The 27,566-nt window shown below is 42.3% G+C and overlaps 1 protein-coding gene across 5 annotated transcripts in view; it reads right to left on the bottom strand.

Moving 5' to 3' along the window:
• Nucleotides 1-5,967: 5,967 nt before the first annotated feature.
• rhobtb4 (Rho related BTB domain containing 4) overlaps nucleotides 5,968-27,566 on the bottom strand; it is a 41,231-nt gene continuing 19,632 nt past the window's right edge. For all 5 annotated transcript variants that reach the window (XM_084552047.1, XM_084552046.1, XM_084552048.1 and 2 more), the window contains 10 exons: nucleotides 24,822-25,023; nucleotides 24,401-24,504; nucleotides 19,929-20,114; nucleotides 18,388-19,207; nucleotides 18,058-18,277; nucleotides 16,970-17,088; nucleotides 12,671-12,821; nucleotides 12,377-12,465; nucleotides 12,125-12,230; nucleotides 5,968-11,548 (listed from right to left, as the gene is read on the bottom strand). In XM_084552047.1, the coding sequence (XP_084408173.1) occupies nucleotides 11,370-11,548; nucleotides 12,125-12,230; nucleotides 12,377-12,465; nucleotides 12,671-12,821; nucleotides 16,970-17,088; nucleotides 18,058-18,277; nucleotides 18,388-19,207; nucleotides 19,929-20,114; nucleotides 24,401-24,504; nucleotides 24,822-25,013 (2,166 nt within the window). In that variant the 5' untranslated portion in view covers nucleotides 25,014-25,023 and the 3' untranslated portion in view covers nucleotides 5,968-11,369. The remainder of the gene's footprint in view (nucleotides 11,549-12,124; nucleotides 12,231-12,376; nucleotides 12,466-12,670; nucleotides 12,822-16,969; nucleotides 17,089-18,057; nucleotides 18,278-18,387; nucleotides 19,208-19,928; nucleotides 20,115-24,400; nucleotides 24,505-24,821; nucleotides 25,024-27,566) is intronic.

The raw sequence follows: 27,566 nt of genomic DNA, 5'->3' as shown, positions 1-27,566 counted from the left end.
AAAAGCGTTCAGAGTGCAGCACAGCCACTCAGCAACGCACGCGGATCATAAAAAAATAGTATCACAGGTTTTCCTTAATCTAATATTCTTTCCATAACCTTTCTCGTTTATAAGGCAACATGCCTGACCTTCACTTACCTCACACAGTGAACAACACACAATTAACTGTGTTAAAGCGAAGCACATACGTGTTTGCATCACATCACTACATAATAATAGTCCCAGTAAAGGAGTGACAACAGAGGGTGAAAAGCAAGAACCAATGTGAGTATTTTTTTTTTCTTTGTAATATTATTAGTGAGATTTATTTGAACAGAAGAAAACCTCGGAATAAGAATTGCTGATGTTGTTTAGAGGGACTACAGGGGCAGTGCGGCAGCTTTGGATCTCTCAGCCTCTCTTTGTCTCTTTTTGCCTTTCAATCGGCCCCCACTGGCCCTTGGCAGACTCCAGAGAAGCCATCTACAGTGCAGGCGATCTCTCAACAAACCAAAGAGGAGCAAATTTCATGGGAACTGAGTCTGAAGCAGGCTGCACATACAAAAAAAAAAGCAGGGGAGGCTGGTTCAGTGTTTAAGGACGGCTGGGGGTCTGTTCAATTGCTGCTCAACAGTGACGCACACACGCACACACAAACTGACCACAATCTAGCACAATCTAGACACTGCAGACGCCCCAGACATGCAAACGTTTACGTGCACACACACACACTCGTGAACTGGTATTTGTCTGTGGGTCAGTGGCACAGGGGTTTAAGATCTTGGATTATGGGAATGTTCCTGAGCTCTTTAATTTACTTAGCAGCCATTCTTAGATAATCCAGGACAGATGCAGAGGATAAAAGTCACAGGTTTTTATATTCTGGTGTTTCAGGCTCAGGCTGGATTTGTCCGCATGAAATCTAACTTCACATAACTTCCCAGAGCAATTAATTGCTGAATGCCATGGTAAGGCTTTAACTGGAAACTCTTCGCAATGAGTAATCCTCTGGTGAATATTGGATTGACACAGTCACCCAATGCAGTCAGTCATAAAAAACACGTCCTTGTTAGGTAAGAAGTTTCCATTTCCTCTGGTGAATTGTTTAGATTGTTATGGTGGCCATCAATAGGCTACACTGCAACAAAAACTTTTTTTTTTTTGTAAATAATGTAGCACGTTCCGTATTTAGATTAGATGAGAGCAAGCCACTGTGGCATTGTGGTGTATTGCTATTATCTAAATAACAAATGGCACCAATCTTACAATACTTTGACCTGTAAGGAATCACTGTGCCACTTTTTGTTAAAAATATGTTTTGCATTAGGCCTACATCTGGTAAACCCCTACTGTAAGCCATGTGAAAAAACGTAGAAGTAAGTGTGCAGTACGGTCACAGTGTTTGGCCCAGAGCTTGCATGCCACAGGGACAAGGGGCATGACATCTCCATACCACTATTATTCTTACAACTTCCTGCTATTAGAGGCTCTCCTGCCCTCCCAGTCTTTCAGCCCTTCACTGTGGATGTGAACTGCAATGCTGTTATGCTCCACTTCAGAGGACTTTGGCATTTCCTCTGGTGGGGTGCGGTGGCAGCTGTTGTTGAAGATGGGGTCTAAATGTGGGAATGATTGTGTGTCCAGTGGGGATTTGGATGTGTGTGTGTATGCGTGGGCTAATGGGGATTTTCTCCTCATTTGCTGAAACTTCTTCTCCAGTTGGAGACGGGCTTTTTGTTCAGTTTCCTGCCTTCTTCCTGGCTAGCCTAAACTAATAGTTTGTGTGTGGATGACAGAGCGCTGAGTGGCCCAGTCACAAGCAACATCCTCTCTGAGTCGCCTACAGTGATCTTAAAATCAGAATCCACCCAGGGACATGTCTATTTGAAATTCTTGTTAATAAGTCCGTGTCCGTGTGTGTTCCATCAGTTTATGATGTTTGGCTTTGCATAAAACACTGAGCAAAATCTCCCTCTGACTTGACAAAATAAACTTCTGCCAAAACAAACCACGATATCATAAGCAGGGATGTCTCCAAAACTGATGGTTGACATTTGAATTTTAGGGGTCAGATATCCCCCTCCCCCCTAAACTTCCCTACATTTTACTATCAATGTGTTTGTCATTCGGCATATTTCGACAGGCCAGAACATACTGTCCTGCATGTGCGAGTGTGCGCCATCATATTACATGTGAATGAATAACTGCAGTCGTTGTAATCTTCTGTTCCTTGCTGTCATGGATGTGTCCTTTCCTGACACTTCCTCATTAGGTTGTAAATTTTACAGTGTGAGCAGCTGGAATTTGCATTTTCACCAGCTGTACGCGCTCACACAAAACATTGCTTTACTGTACGTGGTCCTATTTTCTCACACCACCATCAAGAATATTCACTGATATAGGCCAAGAGAGAACAGTGTCTATGGAGCAATTATGGTTACATAATTTACTCAGAAGATATTTGTGTGCAAATTTACCTTCGTTACCTTTAGCTATCATAACATACAGGTTCATCGGTATCCCTGGAATTTACTGTAAGTTAGATTAGTTTTACTGCACATTAGGTCACAATTAAAAATCTTCACTGAAACCTTCCTCTTTTTTTCTGCTCTACTGGCCAAATGCTTTTAATTAAACTGAATTTTACTATCCAAATTTCACTTCCGGATCTTTGGTTTCATTTCCTGTGCATTTCTGGTCTTGTCTGACAAATGTTTAACATCTGCAGATGGTGGCGGGCACTATTATGTGCAAGAAATATAGTTTCAAATGACAATGTAACACATTACTAAGACTTGTTTATTCCAACAGAATGGATCTGCCTCCGCTCCTCTTATCATTTAGTTCAGGAGACATACTATTGCTGTCTGGGAGGAGCATTTAGATAATAAGATGGACGTGAGAGAAACTCACAGGAGGCGTTGATGAGTAGAGCCGAGTGGGCCACGGGTGACATGCCAGCAAAGAACACACATTTATCTGACAGCCGAACTCACAAATGTATCAGCAGCTGGGGGTTAATGACACCGTGATTTGCCCTTAAGAGGCAGCCGAGGTTAATTCAGGTGCCAGACAGAAATGATAGGGAAAGCGAAGTTGCAAACAGACACTTATTGGAGAGATGAGGAGAAAGAACGGACAGTGTATACGGGATAGCCAAACATACCCTTTGCCTGCGTGAGAGACAGAGAAGAAGAGGGGGAAAGATGAGCAACCTACACATGCTCTGTAAATCTGCGTGTCTCCTCTTCAGGCTTCCAGGTGAAGTCACTCCTCAGCTATGCGCCTCCACAACAACCCTGAGAAATCTTTCCCTTGGGCCTCAGAGTGTGTGCATGCAAGTCCTGGTACAAGTATGCATGTGTGATGTGCAGTTTTAAGTCGCATTTGCACCTCTTTAAACACACAAACCTCCACATGGGCAGCCCCCTTTTTTCTACACTTTGCCTCATTAGGAATCCATAAACATGAGCTTTTGACTTACCGTTCAATTAGACCACGGTCGCAGGATGATAAAGTATTCATAAACATTGCGTTGAGAGGCCTTGATTTAGAGATGTTTGCATGTTTGTTGGGGGTTTGGGGAGGGATGTTTGTTTATGGAGCTGACCTTGGAGAGGTCTAGACGAGCATCATGAGGATGAAACATACTTAGAGGAGGGTGAAATATACAGAGAAACCAGTGGACCTCCATTTTATGTTCGGTATTTCTAGTTTGTCCAATTCTTATAAAATCTCAAGTGTCTGCGAACATCAAAACGTTATCTACCTATCTACCTCTATGGTATGATCAAGTCTTCTTTAATGCCAAGCATGGGACCAGAGTCATCTATCAGATTACTGGATTACTCGAGCTTGAATTGTGCTGTTCTCCACTGTCTTTTGCTCTCAGTTCAACTCATCTTATCGGCTCCCAGGAGAACCCAAGGAAATGAGATCCAGATGTGGTGATGTCAGCGCACGCCTGCGACTCTAAAGTTGTGTTGTACGAGGCTGCGGTGCGAGAGCGGGGGGCAAGGTTTGTGGGAAATTCGAACACAGCCCACAGTTCAAACAGCTGATGCAGCACGAAGGTCTGTAATCGGCGCTCGAACTGACGCTCGTGCCGGCAGACGCTGAGGTCACAGCTACAAAAATCTAGTAAATTCCTCCATTTACAAGAAAAAGAAAGGAAAACTGATGCACGTCACTGACTGTTAAGAGCTTGTTGGTAGGCGGCTTGACTGGAAGAGCCTTGTTCTAACACACACACACACGTCAAGATGGCACATGGGCGCAAATATTCCACTCCCCTCGACCGCCACCTTGCCTTGTCACTCATCAACCACATCACTAAACATCTCCATGGCGACGCCTCCCCCCACTTTTCTGTGGGTTTCTGTGATCCCTCGCCAGACTTTATTAAAAGTCTCAGCTCGGCGCATGGTGATCTCGAAGATACATGTGTTCAAGGAGCCGCTCGGTGGGAGTTGCTGACTCATTCTCTCTTTCATCCAAAGTTTTGAGTAAACGTAAGAGGACGTAGAAGAGTTTAGGCTCGAAGGAAAAAAATAGGAAATTATAGGGTTAAGGGTTTAGGGTGTTGTTTCTGTCGGTGTGTCAACTGCCAACAAAAAAAGGCTCTAATAAAGAAACACTATTGCACAGTGTTGTACAACGATCAGGCATATCATTATGACCACCTTCCTAATATTGTGCAGGTCTCCCTTGTGCCTCCAAAACAGTTCTGACACTGAGAATGGACATGGGCCTTCTGAGGGTGTCCTGTGGTGTCTGGCAACAGAGTGTTGTTAGTGGTGGCCTTTAGGGAGAGGGGCCTCTGTGGCTCAGGCTTATTCTAGTGCATCCCACAGATATTTGATCAATTTGGGATCTAGGGAATTTGGAGGCCAGGTCAACACCTTGTGCTGTTCTTCATGTTTTTCATGTTGTTCCTAAACCGTTTTTGTGTGTGTGTCTGTGTCAGGCTGCTTCCTGCCGGGGATGGCTGCTGCCATCAAGGAGTGTCATTAGTATGGGTTGGGGGTGCCTGGTCTGCCAGGTCCAAACGTTTTCCAGCAGAACATTGCATTGTCACAAGACAGTCAGTGTTATTCACTTCTCCTGTGAGTGGTCATAATGTTGTGGCTGATCGGTGTAAATGTAAGCTTACAATATGTGGCACTAACCAACTTCAGCCATTATACTGTTTTGGGTGCTAGATGTCCTGGCTGACTGAACTGGCAAATTCAAATTTATGTATTTAACAGGAGATCTCCTGACAGGAGCCCAGTCTTAATGTTATTACAAAAACAAGAGATTGTATCTCTCTCTCTCTCTACTACTACTACTACTACTTCATTGTTTTTGATCTCACAGTTTTTTATGTGTACAAAATAAGTCCACAACCTTTCCTGTTCAAATGGACAGTATTTTTTCTGTATTCCACCCATTGCGGTGGCACAGTTACAGTTAATTTCCACTAGGTGACACAGTTGCATCAAACACAGTGCAGGAGTCTGCATGCGGCCTCTCAGGCAAAAGGCTGAGAAAGTCAGATAGAAAAAGACAGAAGCAATCAGAGTGACAATTTATTTCCTTATTTATGCTTTGGGATTAGAAAGAAATGCCTACTTTACACCGTCACGTTTTCTATTTTCTTGTGATGATCATTTATTTATGTATTCACTGTCGTTTTTTTAAGAATAAGAAAATCTGCACATTTCTCTGCTTAGTGTAATTACTTTATGAAGCTTTTACTGCATATAAGTAGCCTTAAATACAGACTTTACACTGGCACCACGACATAATCCTCCTGGAAACTGGTGTTTGTGAAAACAACATTTAAATAAATTAAAAAATATTATGGTGTGCATCTGGTTGTTAGAGACTTTAAATTCGTAATCAGCACATTTTCAAGCCGTCTGTTTTTGTATTGGCATAGTTAACCACTAACTTACTTTATAGTGCTAAAGTGATATGTGCTGTGTGATTATCTACACTATTCTAGTGTATAATCAAACTCACACATTACTGCATTTTCTGAAATTACAGATACTGCTGCAGTATCGTCCTTTCTGTTTTGGAAATTCATCATTATATAAAATACACACACACAATAGCAAAAATGTGACACAGGTTCAAAAGATTAACAGTTTTAATAAAATTCATGTCAAACATCCAAATACTGAAACGGCAAAAAAAAAGAAAGTTTTTTTTTTTTCTACATTTCTTTTTTTCAATTTTTGTACAAATCACAGTGGTTGCAAAATATTACAAAATTTTAGTTTCAAAACATTTTTTGCAACAGCAGCAAAACATTCTGATTGTTGTATATTTTCTAGAAAGCCCTTAATAGATTGTGAGTGTGGTGTGCTCTTTCTTTTGCCTTTTATTGTAGAGGAACACAATAACATAAGCAAGTAAATGTTAATAAAACTCAAATGAGTCAATGGAAACATTGTGCATAACAATACTATATAGTATATACGATCCACTAAAAAAGTTACAGTATAGACCAGGGGTTAATAACACCATGTCTGTCTATATAAAGAACTCCCTGCGCATACAATCCTATGTATACACCAACTTAGTAAATAGATGCAGTGTGATGAGCAGTAAGAAGGTGAGAGTTTATTTCTAGCTGGGACTTATATTAAATTTACAACACTGTACTGTACTTTGGATAATAACTACCTTCATTAAAGCATAATATATTTAGTTGTCACAGATAATATCTGTTGTTAATTCAACCAGTAGTTCACAGATGCTGTTCCCCAACAGAAAGGACACCGTATGTGTGTGTGTGTGTGAGTGTGTGATAAATAATGGAAGCAATAAGAGTACACTGCTGAATTTGGCTTAGAGAGAAAGACTTAGTGGAAAAAGTATATGATATTTTCATTTCAATCGAGAAAACTGGTAAATACAAAGACAGCATAAAAAAAGTCGTATTAGGCTACATAATAGAAAGTGCAGGCACCTGAACCAGTGCGGAAAGATTATTCTAAAACTGCTGGTTTGCTGGGTTTCTTGGTCGTTTTATAATTTAAGTCATCTATTGCGTGGCTTTAGCCTAGATGATGATACATGCTGAAACCTGTGAAGCTCCTTGTGTTATGGAAGTTAACATGACCCCAAAAGCCAGGAATTGCTTTATGCCTAAACATATTTTAGAAAGCATAGGCAAATCCACGTGATAAGCTTTAAGATACTGTATATTAATGAAAGCTACCTACTTTTATTTCTGTGCTCACGTGAGTATTTCTTGGCTTAACTGACATTAATTTGAGCTCAGAAGGCTGCAGGTGCAGTGCTGCCGGCCTGTGCAGAGCTAAAAGAGTGAGATTCCACTAAAGGCACAGGAGAGGACACGCCAAAGACTAAAAACAAGGTGCTCTCTCAGTCACTGGGCGTCACATTAAAATATGGAGATCAGCCCGGCGGAGAAGGAAGAAGTGCGTCATGAAAAATAACTGAGGAAAATGTGACAGTAAAAAAAGATTGGACGTGACAGAACAAGACAATCCAAATGAATTTCACAACACTGTCCTACATCAGAATGGAGAGATGTAACTTTGGCCTGAGGGGGTCAGTCTGGTGCAAATACTGAGGGTTAGAAGGACAAGGCTTAGATTTCTGAATCTCCGCCTTGCCCTTTCTGTAAATGAGGGTTTCCTCGAGCTTCTTTTCCGGCTTGTAACTATATTTCTGCTTCCCACAGTTCTCACCCAAAAAAAAGTGTTGGATTTCATTTGTGTTCAGTTTTAGAAATTCAATTTCAAGTGACCCCAAAGAGGATCCGAACACCAAAGGTTAAGGACCTCTGCTGTGTATACAGTAGCCAATATTTAACCCCAAAGAACATGCATTGTGCTTTACACATTTCCTCTGTCGTTACATGCAAGCTAAATCCAAACATTACACTTGGCTTTTCAGCCATTTAGGACATTCCTAAAATGATGCATCATATAGTATTACAATACTTGATTTCAATCAAAGTTTTGATTGAAAAGCTGTTTATGCTTTACAATTTTATGCCCAAGCCTAATATCATAAAAATTTTAAGAATACGCTGGATTGACTGTATCATCGTAACAGCATACCAGGAGCAACTGTAACACTGCACAGCAGCAACAGATCATCTGTATTAAGTAAGTATCCACCCCCGCATATTATTTAATAAGTGTTGCTACCTTAGGCTGTGCTGAGCTAATTTAGTAAAACACACTGGTGCATAAAGCCCCATAGCAAAAAAGAAGAGCTACTGAGTGGTTCAGTGCCAACAAAACCCTAAAGAAGCCGGATAAGTTATGTTATCCAGCTCCCCACTAAAAAAAGATGTGGGGAAATAAAAATACAAAATGTAAAAAGTGGAAATGCCGCGCTACAATCATCAGGTTTAGAGACAATCTTACATAAGGATCAATTCATGCTAAGTACAGAAAGGTATAGTATAGACAAAAAGAAAGAAAGTGCAATCCAACACAAATGTCATTATAATGACAAAGTTAGGCCACCATGCAAATTAACCACATTCTAAAAGTGGTTGCACCCACACAGCACACAGGCCAGCCAGTGCTTATTAAAAAGCTTTGCTTTCTCAAAGTCAGTGGTTTTAAAGTTACACCGCAGGAATCAACCTGCCAGTTAGAATTAATCACTACATCAGGTCAGCGGAGAATCCCATCCATGACGTGAGTCTCAATCTAGAGAAAACATCCTAATCTAAGGCCATATGATTGAACCCACCTACTGTACTACACTCTAAAAATGGTTTAAAAGGCCATTTGTCTGCATAAAACAAGGAGTAGGCCTAAAGATTCTGCACATGCATGGCTCAGGTTGGCTTAAAAACAAATCCCTCAAGAAAGATAATGGCTAAGAGTGCACAAAGCAACACTATAATCCTTTTTTTTTTTTTTTTTTTTACAAACACAACACTATCCATTATCCACTATCCATCAAATCAGTTACCACAGAACCCGTCTGCGGGCATGAACTAAGATCTTGCTAATATTCCACACTAGTTTTGTCCAACTATAAGGCACACGGACCAAGATTAACCAAAGAGGCCAGGGTGGTCCATCAAAAACAATTTTTCTAATTTTCTAAATTCCCAATGCACAGGGATGCGTTCAAAGATCTATGGAGCAATTCCAGAATATGTAGGAAGGATCTAATGTTTACTGAGACTTGTTCACTTTTACTCCACTTTTCACTCTTTTTTAGAGACGACGCAGCTCAATTCTCACTTGGGTCTCATGAGATCCTATCTGACTTCTATTTCGGTAGCTGACAATGGAAAACGGCACAACACACCACATGTCTCACACAATCTATCTATCCCCTACTGTTGCCTGGGTAAAGCTGAAGGGCGCAAACCCACAAATAGGACAAAGTGCTAATAGAAACTCATCACCATAACAGTTTTTTTTTTTTTTTTCCCACATTCAGTACGAAAGCCCAACGAAATTAGCACCCTTAACAAGAAAATCCGATTTGCTCTCATGTGCAGCTAACTTTCGTTTGAAACAACACTCATGATTGCAAATTCAATCTAAAGAAATAATAATGTCCCGGTTAACAAGAGGAAAGCAAAACAATTGATTATTGAAGCAGCAAAAAGACATCACGGGGGTTGTAACTGCTGCATGTAAAATCTAGACATTTAAAAATCAGTGACCTATTATGACTCTCTCTTACAGACGAAAACAATGGAGGATGAGATTTAAAGTTTAAAATTTTGAATATCATTAGGTAAACACCGAACAACTACACAGAGGCTTTAACATAAAATCACACGTGTGTCTGTGTGTTCGTGTGGACACTGTCTCACTGTATCTTAAGCACCATTTCAATTCCAGCCACAGGAGTGGAAGGCAATGTCCACCAGTGACACTTTCATCCCGGCACCACAGACTGAAAACGCCACCCCTAAGAGGGATTCAAATATTATTTCAAACTGCCTTTTTCTCCTACAAATCACTTAATTTTCTCTATTTTTCCCCTCTTTTGAACAAAAAAAAAAGGAGGGAAGTAGAAATAAAAAAGTGAGGAAGAAGAATCACAGCTTTGGTATTCAAAATCAGGTGAATATCAGTTAGGTATAGTTTAAATGCACTAATAACACTATGCATGTGCCTTAGCTTTTCTTAACACTTTGCAAGGACTGAAGTTATACTGGAAATCTTAATAACTGAGACTAGAGTGAAAAAAAAGCACAGGCATTAAAACTGTGAAGTTTAGTGCCGGGGCCCTGAGCAGTGCTGCCCCTAGTGGTGCAGGGGTGTAAAGGCAGGCTGGTTGAAGAGTTTCAACGCAACCTAGTGGTCACGGACGTTACAAGCACATTTGTTTAACACTGAATTCATTATTCGTCCTAGGCAGAGGTAACAAGTAAGGCTAGCCCTCTTTACCCTCATCATTGCTATAGAGTGGTCTTTTGAGGGTCTCTGTATACAGTTTGGTGAAGTCAACTCATCAAGGAGAGCTGCTTGCGTTTTGCTTCTTCTTTTTTTCTTTTTTTTTTGCAAGTGTGATGTGCACAAGCAGGGGAGGGGAGGTGCAGGGCTGGACGATGGTCATCACATCAGGGTTATACTGGAGGCTAATAACTATGATCAAACTTTGGCTCTAGGGCACTTGGGCTCTAGTTTGTGGTCGCAATGGCAATCATCAGTGTCCCAGGAGTGGTGTGCACCATTTCCCCTGATAATAGTGTCCTAGAAGGTGCAGCTATATATAAGTACTATTTAAAGATTAATCATTATATGTCCATTCCTGGGAATCCAGTGCTGGTGTCAGAGTGGTGGTTCATGTGTATCTGTCTGTGTGTATGTAAGCTAACAGTCTGTATAGAAGTGAAGGCAAAAATAAGCTACCCCAAGGGTAGCTGCAGTGGTCAATGTGAAATAGTCATTAAGGTCAATGTGAAGGATGGAGACTGAGAGACTGAGAGAGATAGAGAGCCCTTGCTCCCAGTCCAATCACTCAAGGGCTGAGACACTATGAGTGCTGAAGGGACAGAGCTCTTGTGGAGGGGACAAGGGGCTGCACTGGAACGTCACAGGCCCTCGTACATCGGGGCTTCTGGGAAGCACTCAACTTGGAAGCATCACTCAATCATAGTACCACACACATATATACTCAAACACCCATGCACATACCCTTCAGTTGAGGCCACACTTGTCACACAGCTTACTAAAATGCACTCATGTGGTCAACCACACTTATAAAGAGGCACACACATTCCCCCAACCAAGCTAACATTCAGGCGTATAAGCGCTGATGACTATTTCTCCACTGACAGAGGGTTCAGAGCCATCCTTTACATTTGTTAAGGGGGGAAGGTAGCTTTCCCAGGTGGTATGACCCAGGTTTCGGACGAAGAAGTCAGCGGATGAAACCCTTTAGGAGACGTGCGGAGAGGAGGATGGGTGCCTCCAGAAACACCAGCCCCGTTTGGTGTGTTGCTTGCGCAAGATCTCCTCCTCACGTTCACGCTCCTTCTGAGAGCGCAAATAGCGGTCCTCCTCCTTGAGGAACCAGACAGGAGGCCAGCGCTGCTTCTCAAAGTGCTTCTGGTTTTCTACAGAGAAAAGAGGAAAAAAATACAGTTTGTACAGAAATAAGTATATATATATAAAAAGTTGTTGCATTTCATTATAGAAGAATGTTTTGTTGTGTAATTTCGGATTTAAAAAAAATTACATTTCGTTTAATAAAATGTGAACAAGTGAACAAGAAAGTAAAGTGAGCGATGCCACAAAACAGCCTTTCACTTATAAAATCCATCAAAGATCAAAATTTATAGATCTTCTATCTTTTTGTTTGATGAATGTTATTGTTAACATATCTGAAGTGAGACTTTTTTTTTTAACAAATTTTTTCATGGTTGCTGATGGTTTTTGTATCATTTTTATTTTTAGCTACCTCACAGACAAACAAAAAAAATCAATCCTCCCACGCCAACCAAATGTTTCCTGTGAACAAACCACCCCGCGCTGCAGTTTCTAAATGATGTGTTTAAGTCTGATAATGTCCATTTTTGTTCAGACTCTCACTGCGAAACATCTTAAGAGTTTTACTAATGGAAAAGCTACATGAAGGAAACGAATGCGAGAGAGGCAGATTATTAGGGCCAAGAGTGGCAAGGCATCTGTACCTGGAGACATGGCCTTCATGTCTTTGGGAAATTTGCGGCAGATGCTGTTATAATTAGTGCAGATGTGATGGAGACACCAAGCAGACAGTTGCTTGGCATTGTGGAACTGCAAAAGAAAAAAAAAACACAAGAGATTTGAGGTAACCGGTTGTCAAATGAATCCAGTGTGAATTAGTCAACAGCTCTTCCTACTTTAAACTGTACTGGAATAAAACTGCAACTTAGAAATAATCATTACAGAGATAAGCGTACCTGTGCAAGCTCAAGGTAAGACAACACCTGTCCGTCAATGTCAATTCCTTTCACTGCCAACTGGAGAAGCTCATCCACAGCATGCTGCTCTGAAGATGCACAAAATACACATAAACATGTCAGTATAAACAGTTTGCAGGCAACACTAATATGGGGCTGCATTTTCATCTTCCAGTCATAAATTCTTAGTCATAAACCTTGTTTTACTCATTGATAGAACGACATTTGTGCATAGGTTAATCACGATCAAAATCATATTGTGACATTTTTAATACTGCAGTGAGAGTCTTTTACCGGTGAGGGCGACAAGACGCGGCAAACAGAGACGGTTGGCCAGAACAATTAGTTCTATGGGCTCCAAACCAGGACAGGGCGTCAGGAGACCGCAATACAGGAACTCCAGCACCCCACGCATGCAGGCTGCACTAGTGTTAGGAATGGATACCTGGAAAATGACCAAATCAAGAGGAAAACAAGGACAAATTAAGTCAAAGGATAAAATTAATGGAGATAGATAGATAGATAGATAGATAGATAGATAGATAGATAGATAGATAGATAGATAGATAAAACAATATTAAAATGCAATGAAATTAATTGACAACCAACAACCATGTGCAAAATGTGCCAGTAACAATAATATCTCACACACAGATGAGGAGTTGTACAGACTGATGGCTTGATGCAGGAAAGATTTCTTGTAGCGTTCCTTATAAAGAGAACAGTCCCCCTACTTTAAAACTGTATTTATATTACTAAATGTTAGTAAATGTTTATTTTATCCTGCACTTATTTTGAGTAAACATGCACATTCCTGTGTATTAAGTGCAATGGCTAGGAATCAGTAGGGCCCTATTACGACAATGAAAAGCAGTGTTGTGGATGTTTGGAGGTAAAGGGCAGAGGACATACTGTTCTGGTCACATTCCTTTTGATCTCAGCTCAGATGAGAGCACCTTCTGGGCCCCCCCCAGAAGGTGCTCTCAGGGGCGGGGGGGGGCAGTGATGTCAGTAATATGGCTGACGCAAAAGACCACACCACACGCTAACACACAGCCAACACAGCTTCTCGCGTAGAGAGGCACGAGTTTTCATGTGCCTTTAAGCTACATGCAGATTCAGAAACTGAAACATGTTGTCCAAAGAGGTATACCTTACATCTCATTAGTCACATTGTGCTCTTTAAATAGCTTAGCATGAGAACTTTATATCTACATAGGCAGCCTGTCGTTTTTTTTTTTCTGTCATCCTGTCAAGTTGTTTCTGCACAAAAACCAAAGCACTTGGTCTAGAGGGACTTTCATATGATTCTATTGAAGATTTTTCTACACGCATAGAAGGACAGAGGCATTCACCACTAGATGACAATAAATCCTGCACACTTATCCATTACACATGTTTACACTTAGGGTGAAAACAACTAAAAAAAAATCTAAACTGAAACAAATTCGTTGACTGTAATGACCTAGATGCTGACATACTATCAATTCAACCGTACACACACTGAGTATTTAAATAAGCTCAATTACAGTGTGTCAGACCATTACCAATTCAATGCAGGTAATGCAGTCCAACCCCGCAAGGTTGGAAGGAAGGTAAATGATCATGGGAGTGATGACCTGACCCCTCCAGGAGTCTACCCACTGGGGCACTCTTCAACCTCCACTCCCATAACCAATTAGGAGAATGTCAGCTTTGCGCGACCTCTCGTTATGACAGAAAACACACGATGCCAAGACATGGGTGGTTTCTGGAGCTTTAGTCCCCAGCTGGGTCCAGGAAGCATTAATGAGTGGACACATTCAATGCGACACTTCATGGATGTTTATGGATAAGGTCCGTCAGCTATACCGTTCAGATGGGTGTTTGTTTGCTCTCAGCCTGCTATCGCACATTGTCACGGTCAATTATGAGTTTAGTGCATGTTTAATTAATTTGCAAACCAACAAAGTTCAAGTGAAAAACATTCGTGCAATCTGTTAAAAAGACACAAGGGAAAGCAGCTCACTAAAAGGTGCAAATCGAACATCAGTCCCCAAAGGGAAAGTTCTTCAACTCAGCTCTCATTACATTAGAAATCACTAAAGAGAAGGAGGTATCGCCTCTCCTTAGAAAGACAAAAGCTTATCAGGTGTTTACATTTGATAAGCTAGGCTTCTCAACGTGTATTACTCCACTAGGATGCGCACCCACATGAAGAACAAATAAAATATATCTGCCCACAAACACAGCAAACCGCAAGAGCTGTGTTCTGACGGGCTGGCTTTTAATTACTACACAGTAGATAAAATCTCTTTAACCATGACCACTGAGAAAACATGCACAGTCTAAGAAATGCCCACAATGTTGCTAGAAAGTAAAATAATACTATAAATAACAGTCAAAACAACACTTTGAAATACACACATTAATGCCGCTATGCACAGAAAAAATGAGAATAGCCCTGTTATCACACGACAGCATGACCGACAAAATGTGTGAGCATTAAAAATACAGAGAAGGAAGTGTGGCATGCGCATGAAAACAGGATGCCACTGGCTGGTCTCATGCTCCTCTCTCAGTTCTAGTGTTACAGCTTCCTTAAATCTCATATATTAGATTTTGTAAAATGCTCTTTGAAAACCTAGACGTCCAAACCAATCAGAACTGGTGTAATGTGATAACATGAGGATATTTTCTGTTGATATGATACAACTAAGCTACTGTGACCAAGCAATTTCCCTTGTGGATGAATAAAGTTTATCTAAGTCTAAGTCTAAGTCTAATGCATCATTAACCATTTCTTCTATCTCTTTATCACCCTGATTTAACCGAATCCATAATTTTTATCACACCTCTTAATACTTTTGACCAGTATTGACTCTCTTTTAGAGAAACTGAATAAAATTAGACCATCTGCTGCGTCAAGGTTGAGCAATTATCTCCTTGTGTCATGCTCTATTGAAAGACGAATGTTTTAGGGCCACTACTGACAGAGCCACAGCTATTTATGAGACACTTCTTCAAAACCAGCACACAATCCGGCGACGGCTGCCTGCTGCCGACAAATGCAGTCTAATTTGCTCGTTAGCAGTAAAAAACGATGTCGCCTCTCTGCGACATAAAAATTCACATACAGCGAATTTACATGCAAATAGAAAAAGCACTGCTGCTCATAAACAGAAATGCTGACAGCTTCATTGTGCACTCAGTCGTTGAGTCTTTGTCTACGGAGCACCTGCCTCCTGTGGCCTGCCAGCTTCATTCCATAAACAATGCCACAATAGTCACAAACATGAACTGTTTAGAGTAACCATAGACACCGGCAGCCCACCAGCAGCAAACGCCGTGCGCCCCCCCCCCCCCCCGGTGATGCTGATGTCGCCTCAATAGCTGCAACAGTTTTTTGCACACCCATTCATCTGGTGTGTTCCAGAATAAAATCTAGGCTATCCACATGGAAACACACACACACACACACACACACAAATCTGAATTTCTTTACCAGTTGTACTCTAATTTTCTTCTGACATTACATCCATAGCTTAGAGCTTTACAGCTCTGTCACTCCAGTTCATTTGGAGGTCTGAATCTAAGCAACCTAAACCTGCTGACCTTGAAAGTAACTATACCCTGCGGGATCTAGTTCTGCAACACAGTCCGAGGACAGCCTACTTAGAGACAGACTCTTACTTCCTCTCCGATCAGGTCAGGTTGGGAGCACATGCTTTGCACATGCCCACCGGACGTTAAACAACTGGTGAGAGTACACCTCAAACAACCAGACCAAAAAAGAGGCTATGTTCTTAATTAAACATATTCAGACCAGTTAATGCAACATCCTGACTCTGCTAAATTACCGACTGGAGTCCTCACACAAACGCGACAATGTTTCTAACTAGAGGGTGTCATCAATAAATAAGTATTTGAATGCTTTAACACTAAAAGGAGCTACCAGATAGGAGAGCAAGCCACCATCAGAAACGAGGCTCGGTGTCTCATTCGACATAAAACAGTCTGTGGTTGGTGTCATGACCTGCCGCATAAAACCACAACAACCTCAGACAACAGGAAGGTAAAATCAGGAAGTGTTCAAGTGCAGCTGTGTGTGTGCGTGCTTGTTGAGAGGTCTAAATGTGCAAATGTGTTTAAACTGTCCCACTGTGGGGATCAATTTTGCATACCAAAGGCAAATCCACATAATTAGTTTTTTTTTAAAATATCGAGTCAATTATTAAATGGACACAGTTAAGCTAGCGGTTATGATTACGGTATGCTTCCAGGAAATGACTGCTTGCGGTGCGTTCTATATGTGCACATCGTGTGCAAGACTTCCTGAGGTCTGGCAGTTGAAAAGTGTCTAGCCTGTCTGTAATGCAACAGAGGTTTGTATGTCATTCTGATAACAGCGATAACACATTCTAAACACACAATGAGAACACTGTGTGCAAGTCTCTGCTTGTTATGGCTTTTACTACTCACTTGCCCAGGTGTGTCTAAAGGCCATTATCAGTTTTCTATTTTGAATTTCCCAGGACTTAGGACACAGAAACTGAATCACTTCTTCTAAAGGTAGCAGCATCCTAAAGCTCTTCCCGGTGCGTCTGAACTCACCTCCTCAATGTAACTCTCCATGAAGGATCCCCGGAACATGGCCGCCATCCAGTCGCAGCTGGAGATGAGCAGAGGCTTGTGGGCCGGGATGCAGCCATCGTCCAGACGGAACACCACATCTAAAACCGGGGTGGGAAAAGAGCGTTCATCTCGTGGAATGCCACAGAAGCCCAAGCTACAGAGGGGGAAAGACAGACAAGGCAGACGTCCAGACGCACACACAGGCAGACGGAAGGCCAGACAGACACACAGAGACGTGGACACAGGTAGACAGACAGAGAGATAAATCGACAGAACAGCTTTTGACACAGAGTAAGGGAGGGAGAGCAGATGCAGAGCAGTATGTCGTGGAGCTAATCCTGTGTATCCTGTTTCTTTGGTAAAGAAAGCGTAATTGTGTCAGAGCAATGGGGCTGTGTGGTTTAGAGATGAAAGCAAAGGACTTTATCTACCTTTAATTCATCCTTAGGCAATAAATGACATAAAGCACCTATGTTTGCACAACCTTCATTTATCAATCTGTCAACTCTTAGTAGCATATAAAATATCCAGTCATTATAATCATGAAGAGGGAAAGTTTAGAAAGAAGTATAGAATGAAGTCATTGTGAGACGGTCCTTGTTCAGCAAACACCTGGCATTGGCTACAAATGATGTGACAATGTGCATGCACAACGGCTTTAGGGGACAGACAACACCACACAAAGACAGGACAAAATAAGTACAACCAACACAAAAACAACCAGGCAAGCGGCAGTCATCAAGGCGCCTGATGACTCCGAAAGAACCTCAGAAAACAGAACTGCAACATACATAATGCATATTTCACAGTGATTATTCAATGAAAAATGCTGTACAGTATATGGCCCAATGTACGCAGAGTGTACATTTTCAGAGACTGAAAGAGAGTGCTGGAAATGAGCAAAATCTTTCCTGGAACACTATATCACTCACCAGCCGTTCATAATCCTCACCCACACACACACATGCATACAGGCGGACACAAAAATCCCACTGATGCAAACATGGAAAACATCTTCAATGATACCAATGTCAGTGAATTACTGAATGGTTGGTACAGTGGTTTACCAGCAAAGGTCCCCTTATTGAGACACTCCTTGATGCGGTTGGCTCTGCGGACATGGAAGGCCTTGGTGATCTCCTGGTTCATGAAGCTTTCTCTGTTCAGAACATTTGCCACCATCATCCGCAGGTCGAAGACCTCCAGTAACTCTGCAATGGTGGCCACTTGCATCAGATCGCCTCGGCCCTCGTCCAGACTGCCTGTGTATAGGTACTGAAGCACTGCCTAACGCCAGAGAAAAAATGAGAGCAATGGTAGAGAACATTTTTAATATTCACAGCTTATTTTTGCTTTAAGTGTAAAAATAAATGTTTTTAATCATTTTGTTCCATCACCTTAAACGGTTCCTCTTGTATAAGTGCATCCATTGCTACCACAGTCATGAGTCGTGGTCGTCCGGTCATGGGATCATCAATATGCTCCAGACACACACTCAGGAACCCCCTTCCCCATCCTGAGAGTGCTCGACCGGTCCCTAGCACTCCCAGAGTGTACTGGGCTCGAGATGGGAGTGCATTATCACTCTGGGAAGTCCTCAAAGAGCCCTGGTTAAGTAGCTGGGGTCGATTCAGGCCCCGCACTCCTCCATCGACCCCATCTTTATCTATGTCCAGGCTCTTAGTGCGCCCAGCTTGCTCCTTGGCTCCTCTCCTGCTCTGCTCATCTTCCTCCCCACTTTCCAAGTTTTCCTTTCCTTCCTCTTCCTCTCCCCATGGCCCCACACAAGATCCACCAAGATCAAGGGTGAAGAGGTCATAGAACTTGGAGCAGGACGTAGCCAGATAGACTTTGTGTGCAAAGACACGAGTAATGCCACCCTGCAGAAGGAAAACAACATCTGTGCACAGAGGATGACAGAAAAGAGAGTCAGGGCCCTCGCCATCTGTGGGAGGCGGGTCTGGGATGCCCACTATGGGACGTGGTGGGCGAGGAGGCAAGAACGGTGCCTGGAGAAGGGGCCTCTGGACCTTTTTCAGGTGTGACTTCCAGAACTGCAGGTGTCGACGGGAGATTAGGGCAGCACGGATGGCATTGTCAAAAACATCTTTGACTCCAAACTGGGCAACAATGCTGGTCTCATAGTAGGGAATACCGAGTTCTTTTGCCACCTCGTGGCCTCTCTCTGGAGGAAGGATGTCTGTAGGTTTGATGGGTCTGTGAGTCAGAAGGAGATAAGGAAGTTAACGATAACAGTGATCAGATAAAGAAGTGCCATAGTTCCTCAGATAAGAAGGAAATACAGTACAGATGTCTATTAAAAGCCGTGCCTGCAATTTTGGGCCTATAAATACAGACCAGAGTGGATAGACTTTTGGCGCTGATATCAAGTTCTTCAAAAATCTGATAGCCTTGCAGTACTGTTATCTACTTTTATATCTTTTGTTTTTAGGGAACATTTCCAAGTATGTTTTAAAGATGTCAAACTGAATCTATGGTGGCTTTGGTTTCATTGATTCTAAATCACTTGGCTTTGTCATCATTAAATCCCCTCCAAGTGGTGCTGGTGATGCTGCAAATGTTTCCCAATAGAAGCACTTTAAGAAATTAAGGGTTTCTGTCCACTAAAAAATCTTGATGGCTTTTAACTTGAAACATTGTGTAATACAACTGTATATGTATGACAGTGATGTGCAGTGGCTTTAACAGGGCAAACGAGAGTGCATCAAAACAAGATATATTTATAAAACAAAATAAATAACAGCTCCACCCACTATTTGAGGAACTGCAGTAAGTTAAAGAGAACAGGAAGTGGTGCATGTCAACCATACTAGTATAAACACAAAGAAAGCAGCGTAAAGCAACGACACAGCCACATTGTTGCAGGTTCAACACTATCTACAATTGTCTGTTAATGCCTGATGAAGAAGACTCTCACTTGGCAAGTGGTCGTCGTGCGCGGTTAACTGCATCCAGGTCAGCATAGCGCAGATCCAGCTGGCAGCCAACCAGGATGATGGGTGTTCGTGGACAGAAGTGCTTGATCTCCGGGAACCACATGGTGCGGACGTGGCGCAGGGAGTTCGGATTAGCCAGAGAGAAGCAGAGCACCACTACGTCAGACCTACAGAGAAAGGAGGGAGAGAAGAATCTCTTCATTTCATGTGATCACGAGAAAGATACAAAAAAAAAGCGGCAGAGGAAATCAGATTTTTTGTGTCATGAGCACGGTACATCCGTCGAATGAAGACAGGTGGTCTTTGATAGAATCAACGGGACAGAAAAGACAGAAAGTCCCAGTGCTGACTCACTGAATATTCTGTCAGTTTCTGTTAAAAATTGTGCGAAGCATGTATGGAAGGACTTTAACTGGATGCTGCAAGGCATTGTGGGAGTGTGGACCGTGCCAATGAGAAAGCTATGAGGTGTGGTCACAAGACCTATGTATACACTATGGGTAGGTGGGTGGGTCTGTGTATGTCTGTGTGTATGAGTCTGGGCCTCTGGGATGGTGATTTGTGTGGCCCGTCTCTCTGTCGCGCTCTCTCTCTCTCTCTTACGTAAATCTCCCTAAGCCCTTCAAGGCTACATGGACCACAAAGAGAAGGCTAAGAATAGATCAGAACACACACACACACAAATTCATTTCCCCAACTGATGTGTTTGAGCAAGCAGACAGCAGCACTTGCAGCTGTTCCCTGGTGCTGATATCTCTGTGACATGCTGGTGTCTGTTTCTAGGTAATGTTTGATAAACCTTTGCGTCAGTTAGATGGTTCATAAAATACCAGAGCAATGCTGACCTGGCAAGAACTATTTACAACTCCTAAATGATCTACTTCTAATAACTACGCAACAACGTGGGGCTGTTGACCCTGACAGAAAAAGACAACTAAGACTTATGTAACTTGTGTGCAACATTAATCATCAATAGCTGGAGGACTATTAAATATACAGTATATTCTAGTTTTTAAGATTTGTGAGGCATGCAGTAGAAGCCATGAGGTGAACCATTTTGAGAGCAGTTTTACACCCCACTGTCTTTCCCTACAGCAAAATACCTGTACTACTGCAACTATTATATATATTTAGAGATACTGATTGATGTTGTAATGGTTTTTAAAAATATTACTGTATGAAGCATCCTTTAGGGAGATTTACAAAGAACTTGATTGCCATTAACCCTTTATAGGGCACTCATTTTCATGTAGAAAATCAAGGTCAATGAAATTACCATACATGGTCCCTTGCCTTTAAGTGGTAAACATGCATTTAGACCATTAGAACAGAAGTGCTGATTCAGGCACTTTAGATAACATAAGGCCACATCTTCGTGGTACCTAAAAAAGCAGTTACGCTCAGCGTTCATGCAGAGGTGGACCTTGCAGACGACATCTAAACCTCACTGAGGAGCACAGGGACGTAATTAAAATTAAAATGTGTGGTGAAGTTACTAAATATGTTTCCTTGCCCTATAAAGGGTTAATACGTGATGGCAGCTGACTTGATATCTTTATTGAGTGGAAAGTTAAATCATTAAGACATGTTTGCAGTGTAGATATGGGTTATATAGTCCCCTTTACTTTCACTCATGTAATCTCTGAAAAGCTCCTATTCACACGGACATAACATACAACGCCAGCAGAGCATTACATCACAGCTCACACACACACAAACACACACATAAACGTTTGTATGGCTACCTTTGTGAGGACATTCATTGACATTCAGTGCATTCCCTAGCACTTTACTTTAATCCTAACCATCTCAGGTAAGTGCCTAACCCTAACCCTAACCCTATCATATCCTAATAGAAACATTCACACTAAAACTGAGTCTTAACTCTCAAAGAGCCTCGTAAAGAAGTGAGGACAGGCCAGAATGTCCACACTTTGCACAAATGTCCTCACTCCGATGGTATAAAACTAAAAACTGGTCCTCAGAAAGATAGTTGTACAACAGCACACACACACACACACACACAAACCCACACACACACAAGAATTTCCATTAGCACTTTGTCAAAGGGTCATTACCATGGCTTAGTCTGCTTGAGGTCATGTTATGTGTACATGCTTTTGTTCTTTTGGTTAATAAGACATATAGCATAACCCCCTCTGTCCTATTTTACTCAATGGACTAAAGACTACTCTTTATTAATTTACGCCATACAACAGTATTACTCCAAGTAGTCATATTTGCATGAGCTTGCAAAGTGTTGTGTCCATTATTGCTCTTTTCCTCATGGCCTTTCAGGACTGTCACTGGATGTTTCTTATGTTCAAATCCTTGCAAAACACAATGTCCACATACTGTACTGATTAAGTGATGCATTTTATGTTAGTGCTGAAGTGGGCAGCAACAGACAGGAAGTAGCCAACGACAGCTAGGAGCATGGGTGAGTGAATGGTGGAAAAACCTTAGAAGCGTCCAAGAAAGGTTTCTGATGTTCCGAATAAAAAAAGAAACTCTCAGATTACAAGGATTACAATCAATGGCGAGGACAAAGGCGGGTTACCACTGGAGTGGGGTTTCTTCCTTGGAGAGATATATGATATAAACATGTCTCAAAAGTGGAATTACTCTGACTGCCAGAAGAGAGAGACAAAGGTTGTGCACTGTAGCGTTAACAAACATAAGTACATACAGGTTTGTGTTCATCTACATCTGAAAGAGTATGTGAGGCAAATTATGAGGCAAATGACCCCACTGCAAAACCGCTAATAATTTACTAGCATTACTAATGGAGGATAACTAGCTTCATCAGCGACTGGTTATTTGATGTTCTCTGTTTATTTGTATGTGACTAATCCAATCCACAAAGGTCATCAGATTCCAGATAATGCCAGATAAACAAAGGCACATATACGCACACGGGCATTAATGTGTGAGAGTTAATGCTCACAAAAGTGCAATTTGACATTGTTGTGTTGCATAATACAATACAAAATAAAGTAGGGAATGGCTCAGATTAAGTTTAGCTTGGCCTATTTAGAGGCTGTCATTTTTTTCCAAAACAGATTGTTCCTATTCTGACAAGGCATGTGACAGTCTGGGGATTTTCTGACAATGTGATGTTTTGGGTTTTTGATATCAACAAAAGGTGTAGGAAAGAGTGGAGGAAGGTGTGGAGATTGAAAAAGAGATTACGAGAGAGGAGGTGAGGTCAAGTGAGGAGAAGAGTCTGGGGGCAGGCCGGAGACGGCACGGCCCAGATGAATGAGAGCATGGACAGTGCTGGAAGGGGAGAGGGGCGAGTGGGAGGGGAGGATGATGCCTGGAGCTGGTGACGCCAGGAAGGCAGGCAGGGAGAAAACAGCTGAGCTGGCACTGTGTTTTTATCAGCTGACTGCAGGCTGACAAAGCATACAGGACAGACACACACAATCCCACCAAAACGCACACAAACAGAAGCAGATCACAGCACACGTGTACAGACACTGACACAGTGGAATAACACAAGAGAAGGGAGAGGATTACAGCCACATAGCATGCACCCTACAAATGCACAAATGAATGGTCAGAGTGACACGTCATACAACGTGCATCCACCCACCCTCGAGAGAATTCATAGTATGGTGTACATGTTTGTGAAGACTTAGTGCTGGGTTGTGGCTTGTAACTATGAAAGAGGTAGATTAATGGATTAAAGATGTATGGATTAAAAAAAACTAAAATGGACAGATGGATGGAGAGAAAATGTATATAATCACAGTTGGCAAATTTGGAGAAAAAACATGGAGAAGGGCAACACATTTCTCAGGAGTGAGTCACACTAAAGAAGTATTCAGATAAGAATGTGGATTAATACTGATGAATGAAATGCGTCCTCACTTTTCTGGGTTCATTGATCATTTTGATGTCATGCGATCATGTCCGGTCAGTGTCTACTGAATAGGTATTCACTGATTTTGCTTTGGCTATAAGTACTTTCGCATTTCATGCCAATAAAGCAGCTTTGACAGAGCGATGGGGAGTAAGAGGATAGAGTGATGATCCAATCATGTCTGGTGGAGGAAGGATGTAACAGTTTAAGGGCAGAGTTCACGTAAAAAAGCGTGGCAGCTGGATTACACAAAGAACAACTTTTGGCTAAGTAAAAGTTACGTGGGCGTGTTAATGTGGCTGTGGCAGATTAGTTACATTCTCATTGGAAGTTAGGTTCTCCTGAACCAGCAAACAATGAATGTGGTGATATAGTATTAGCCCAGGGAAATTGTGTCAACGCTTACCAGTTATACAGCCAAGAACAAGCAATCTCTTGGCTGCACCAATTCTGAAAATGGAACGTGGTTACAAGGTAGTTAAACGTGTGGTCAGCCAATTGTGTTATCGGGTCAGTCACTAAGTTCTGGCTGCTAGACCGCTTGAAACTGGGTGTGTGCCTGTCGGCGAGCGTGTGTCGGCTCACCTGCCATAGGCAAATCGTCTGTCTTTGTGATGATCCCCGAATGTGTCCCACAGCCTCAGGGACACACTGACCTCATCCACTACATCACGAGATCTCTCTAACACCTGCAAAACAGACACATATCTCCTTAATCAGGTCAAAAGGTCTGTACTTCATTATGGGGTTTGTGTTTTAGTGGAATTGAAGGATTACTCAACCACTGGGCTAAAGGAAATAACGTTGCATAATCTTAAACTGCATGCATTTTTAACATTAATATAGCAATCAATAGTTTTCATAAGCCTGAATTTAAATTTCCTTATGTTTTAATGCTCAATAAACTTAGCTCAGTAATATATGCATGTCCAGAAACCCAAGTTTTTCTATATCTGTCTCTTTCCACAGAGTGTCTGTGTGTGTGTGTGTGTGAATGTGTGCCCACCTCCTGGCATACACGGTACTGGTCGATGGCCCAGACGGTTGGCACGTGGGTGGCAAGCAGCTGATACTGTGTGAGGGTGGCGTTGCAGGCCCGGGCACAGATTAGCCTGGTCTTGCCTACTGCATTATCCCCTACCACCACACATTTAATGGTTTCCACATTGGGCCGCTCATAGTCTGTGTCTATATCCATGGAGAGGGCCCTGGAGAATGCAGAGAGGAGAGCGAAAGAAAGGAAACCGGTTAATTTAACATTCAGGGGAGATTAAAATCACATTTGATAAAACATCCCAGGAATAATGACACTGCAGTTTTTGACAATGAAAGCAACTGGCATCAGGCGCAGTAGCTTCAAACTCTCGCCCGGTCCGGCCAAGGGAAGCTTTGTTAAGGCTCTAAGCCCCCGTAGCTGTGCTGCCCAGTGTACAGAGGCTTCTGCCAAACCCCCAAACAGAACACATGGTTCACAGGCTGAGGAATAGAACGACAGCAGAGCTATTTCTGTAACAGCACAGAGAGAGGGAGAGAGAGAGCGAAAGATGGAGAGACAAAGGAGAGTTGAATTGACTGTCCTTGTCTGCCCTTGTACATCTTACCCCCTGTCTGCTCCACTTTTAGTACACTGGGAGCATCCTTGCTTCAGAGAAAACACAATGGAAGATGAGGAAAGATCTACATTGGCAGCACAAAAAGACTGACTTCCTCTTTTAACGCCAAACATCACTGTGGAAAGCTTACCAAAATCCCCTCTCCATAAACTGCTTACAAACATTTCTGACGTGTCAAAACACATGTTAAAGCCCATTGCAAAAATTCCTGGAGGAATCTGCTCGGTTGCAAAGCCACCACCACTGCCCCACATACACAGATGGACCAGTAGTCGGCTAATCAGTCCGTCCATCACTGCAACTTGTTTGAAGGCCCCATAAATAGAGCATCTGAAACATTCATAAAGGCCTTTGCTTGTTATTCCATTGACAAGGATGCCAGCAGTGGCAGACACCGGCAGCTAAAAATGGCATCTATTCATCGGACACATGAGACACATGTGCACCCTGCTATTCAGCCGCGACATACTCTCTATATTTTCGTATACTTCCACTATGTATATAATATCATTGTTGCTTTTTCCCTAGAGACCTATGGCATTAATTTTCCTTCTTTGTGTTTATTGATTTCAAAAGGAGTCCTATACATCAGCCAGGAACTACAGCACAGACAGCCTACCTTTGTCTGTCTGAGCTGGAGAGAGGTGTCTGTCAAAGAAGCTGTTGCCTGAATGGTCCATACGGAAGAGAACTATGACTTTGAGAGTTATAAATACCTCTTTTTCTCTTACCACCTGTCTGGCTGTGACACCCTCAGAGACACGTACCACAGGTAGAGGACAGAGATAGAAGAGGCAATAAAAAGGTAGCAGCACTTTGCTGTTACCTAACAGCCTTCTTTCTGGCTAATGGTCACAGCGGACGTCTTCTCTGTGCCACATTAAGAAAAGCAAGGAGTGGCCCAAGTTCAACTGCCGCCTGCTCCCTTTGCCAAGTATCATGCCGTCTCCTTTCACCCCATTACCTCCTGTGTTTCCAAACAACTTACTATCAAATAAAGATCTGAACGCCAAAAAATAACACCTGGCATGCTACAAGCACTTCTGTAATGTCCACGACATGTGTCAATGGACATATGAGCAAAAATTACATAGAAAGCACTGACAGAAAGAAATAAAGAGAGAGAGAGAGAGAGAGAGAGAGAGAGAGAGAGAGAGCTAGAGAGAGAGAGCTAGAGAGAGAGAGAGAGAGAGAGAGAGGATGTAGATTACTGTTAATTCCTGGTGTATCCAATGCAACAGTAGATTAGCAAAAGGAATTGAACAAGAGACAAGGCAGGGAAGGGATTATTAGTCTTAGCGAGAAAGAGAGGGACTGTGAGCCCAACATCAGAGTCAGTCAGTCATGCCATGGGGATCGAAAGGGCACGACCAGCAACAACCGAGTCTGCTCAAGGGAACAAATCACAGCTTTTCCTGCTGTTTTCCTACGTCTAAGTGTGTGCGAGTGCATTCATGTGTGTGCGCGTGGTAATGAGCACTGGGCCAGCCTACGATGCACCGAATCATGCAAACAGTGACGTGACCAGAAGGCGGCATTGCATGTGGAGTGGACAGCTTCTCAGGGGGATCAAGACCGCCCGGCTCGTCCTGCATCTGAGGTTCTTCAGCAGTCATGCGTCAGTCAACACACGTAACACAATTTGGGTCCTCATGCACCACTGCACAGGGTAAATATGCACCTGCTCACGGGTTTATATTTAAACTTCATGAGCTTTCACAGACTTCACCAATTATTTTTAATTGGATGACAGAAGGATGAGCAGGAGCCGGATACTGCGAGAGTCGAGCGGTGCGGCTCAGAGGAGTGGAAAAAGAAGCTGTAAATATCAGGTTTCATTTTTAGCCAGCGACCTATAGTGAACTGTACACAGACGTCTAGACTTCATCTCTTGGCCAGTGTCATCTTCCCAGCGAGGGAGTAAATGAGTCTGCAAGGACAAAGAGGTGGTGGAACGCAACAATAAAATATATGAGAAAGAAGCTGTGGTGCCTGTGTGCATGTACCTCAGACTATTTTACTGGCATATTGATGGGTGTATTCAACAAGAGGGTGATAGGAATGCTGTAACAAAAATACTCACTTCTTAACACACAAACAAGACCCTTCAGGTTCACTTAAATGGTTCAGTAAGTCTA

The sequence above is a fragment of the Chelon labrosus genome (assembly GCF_963514085.1).
Source record: "Chelon labrosus genome assembly, chromosome: 9".
Classification (NCBI taxonomy): Eukaryota; Metazoa; Chordata; class Actinopteri; order Mugiliformes; family Mugilidae; genus Chelon; species Chelon labrosus.
The sequence above is the reverse complement of the archived record's forward strand: the minus strand, read 5'-3'. Positions and strand labels throughout refer to the sequence as shown.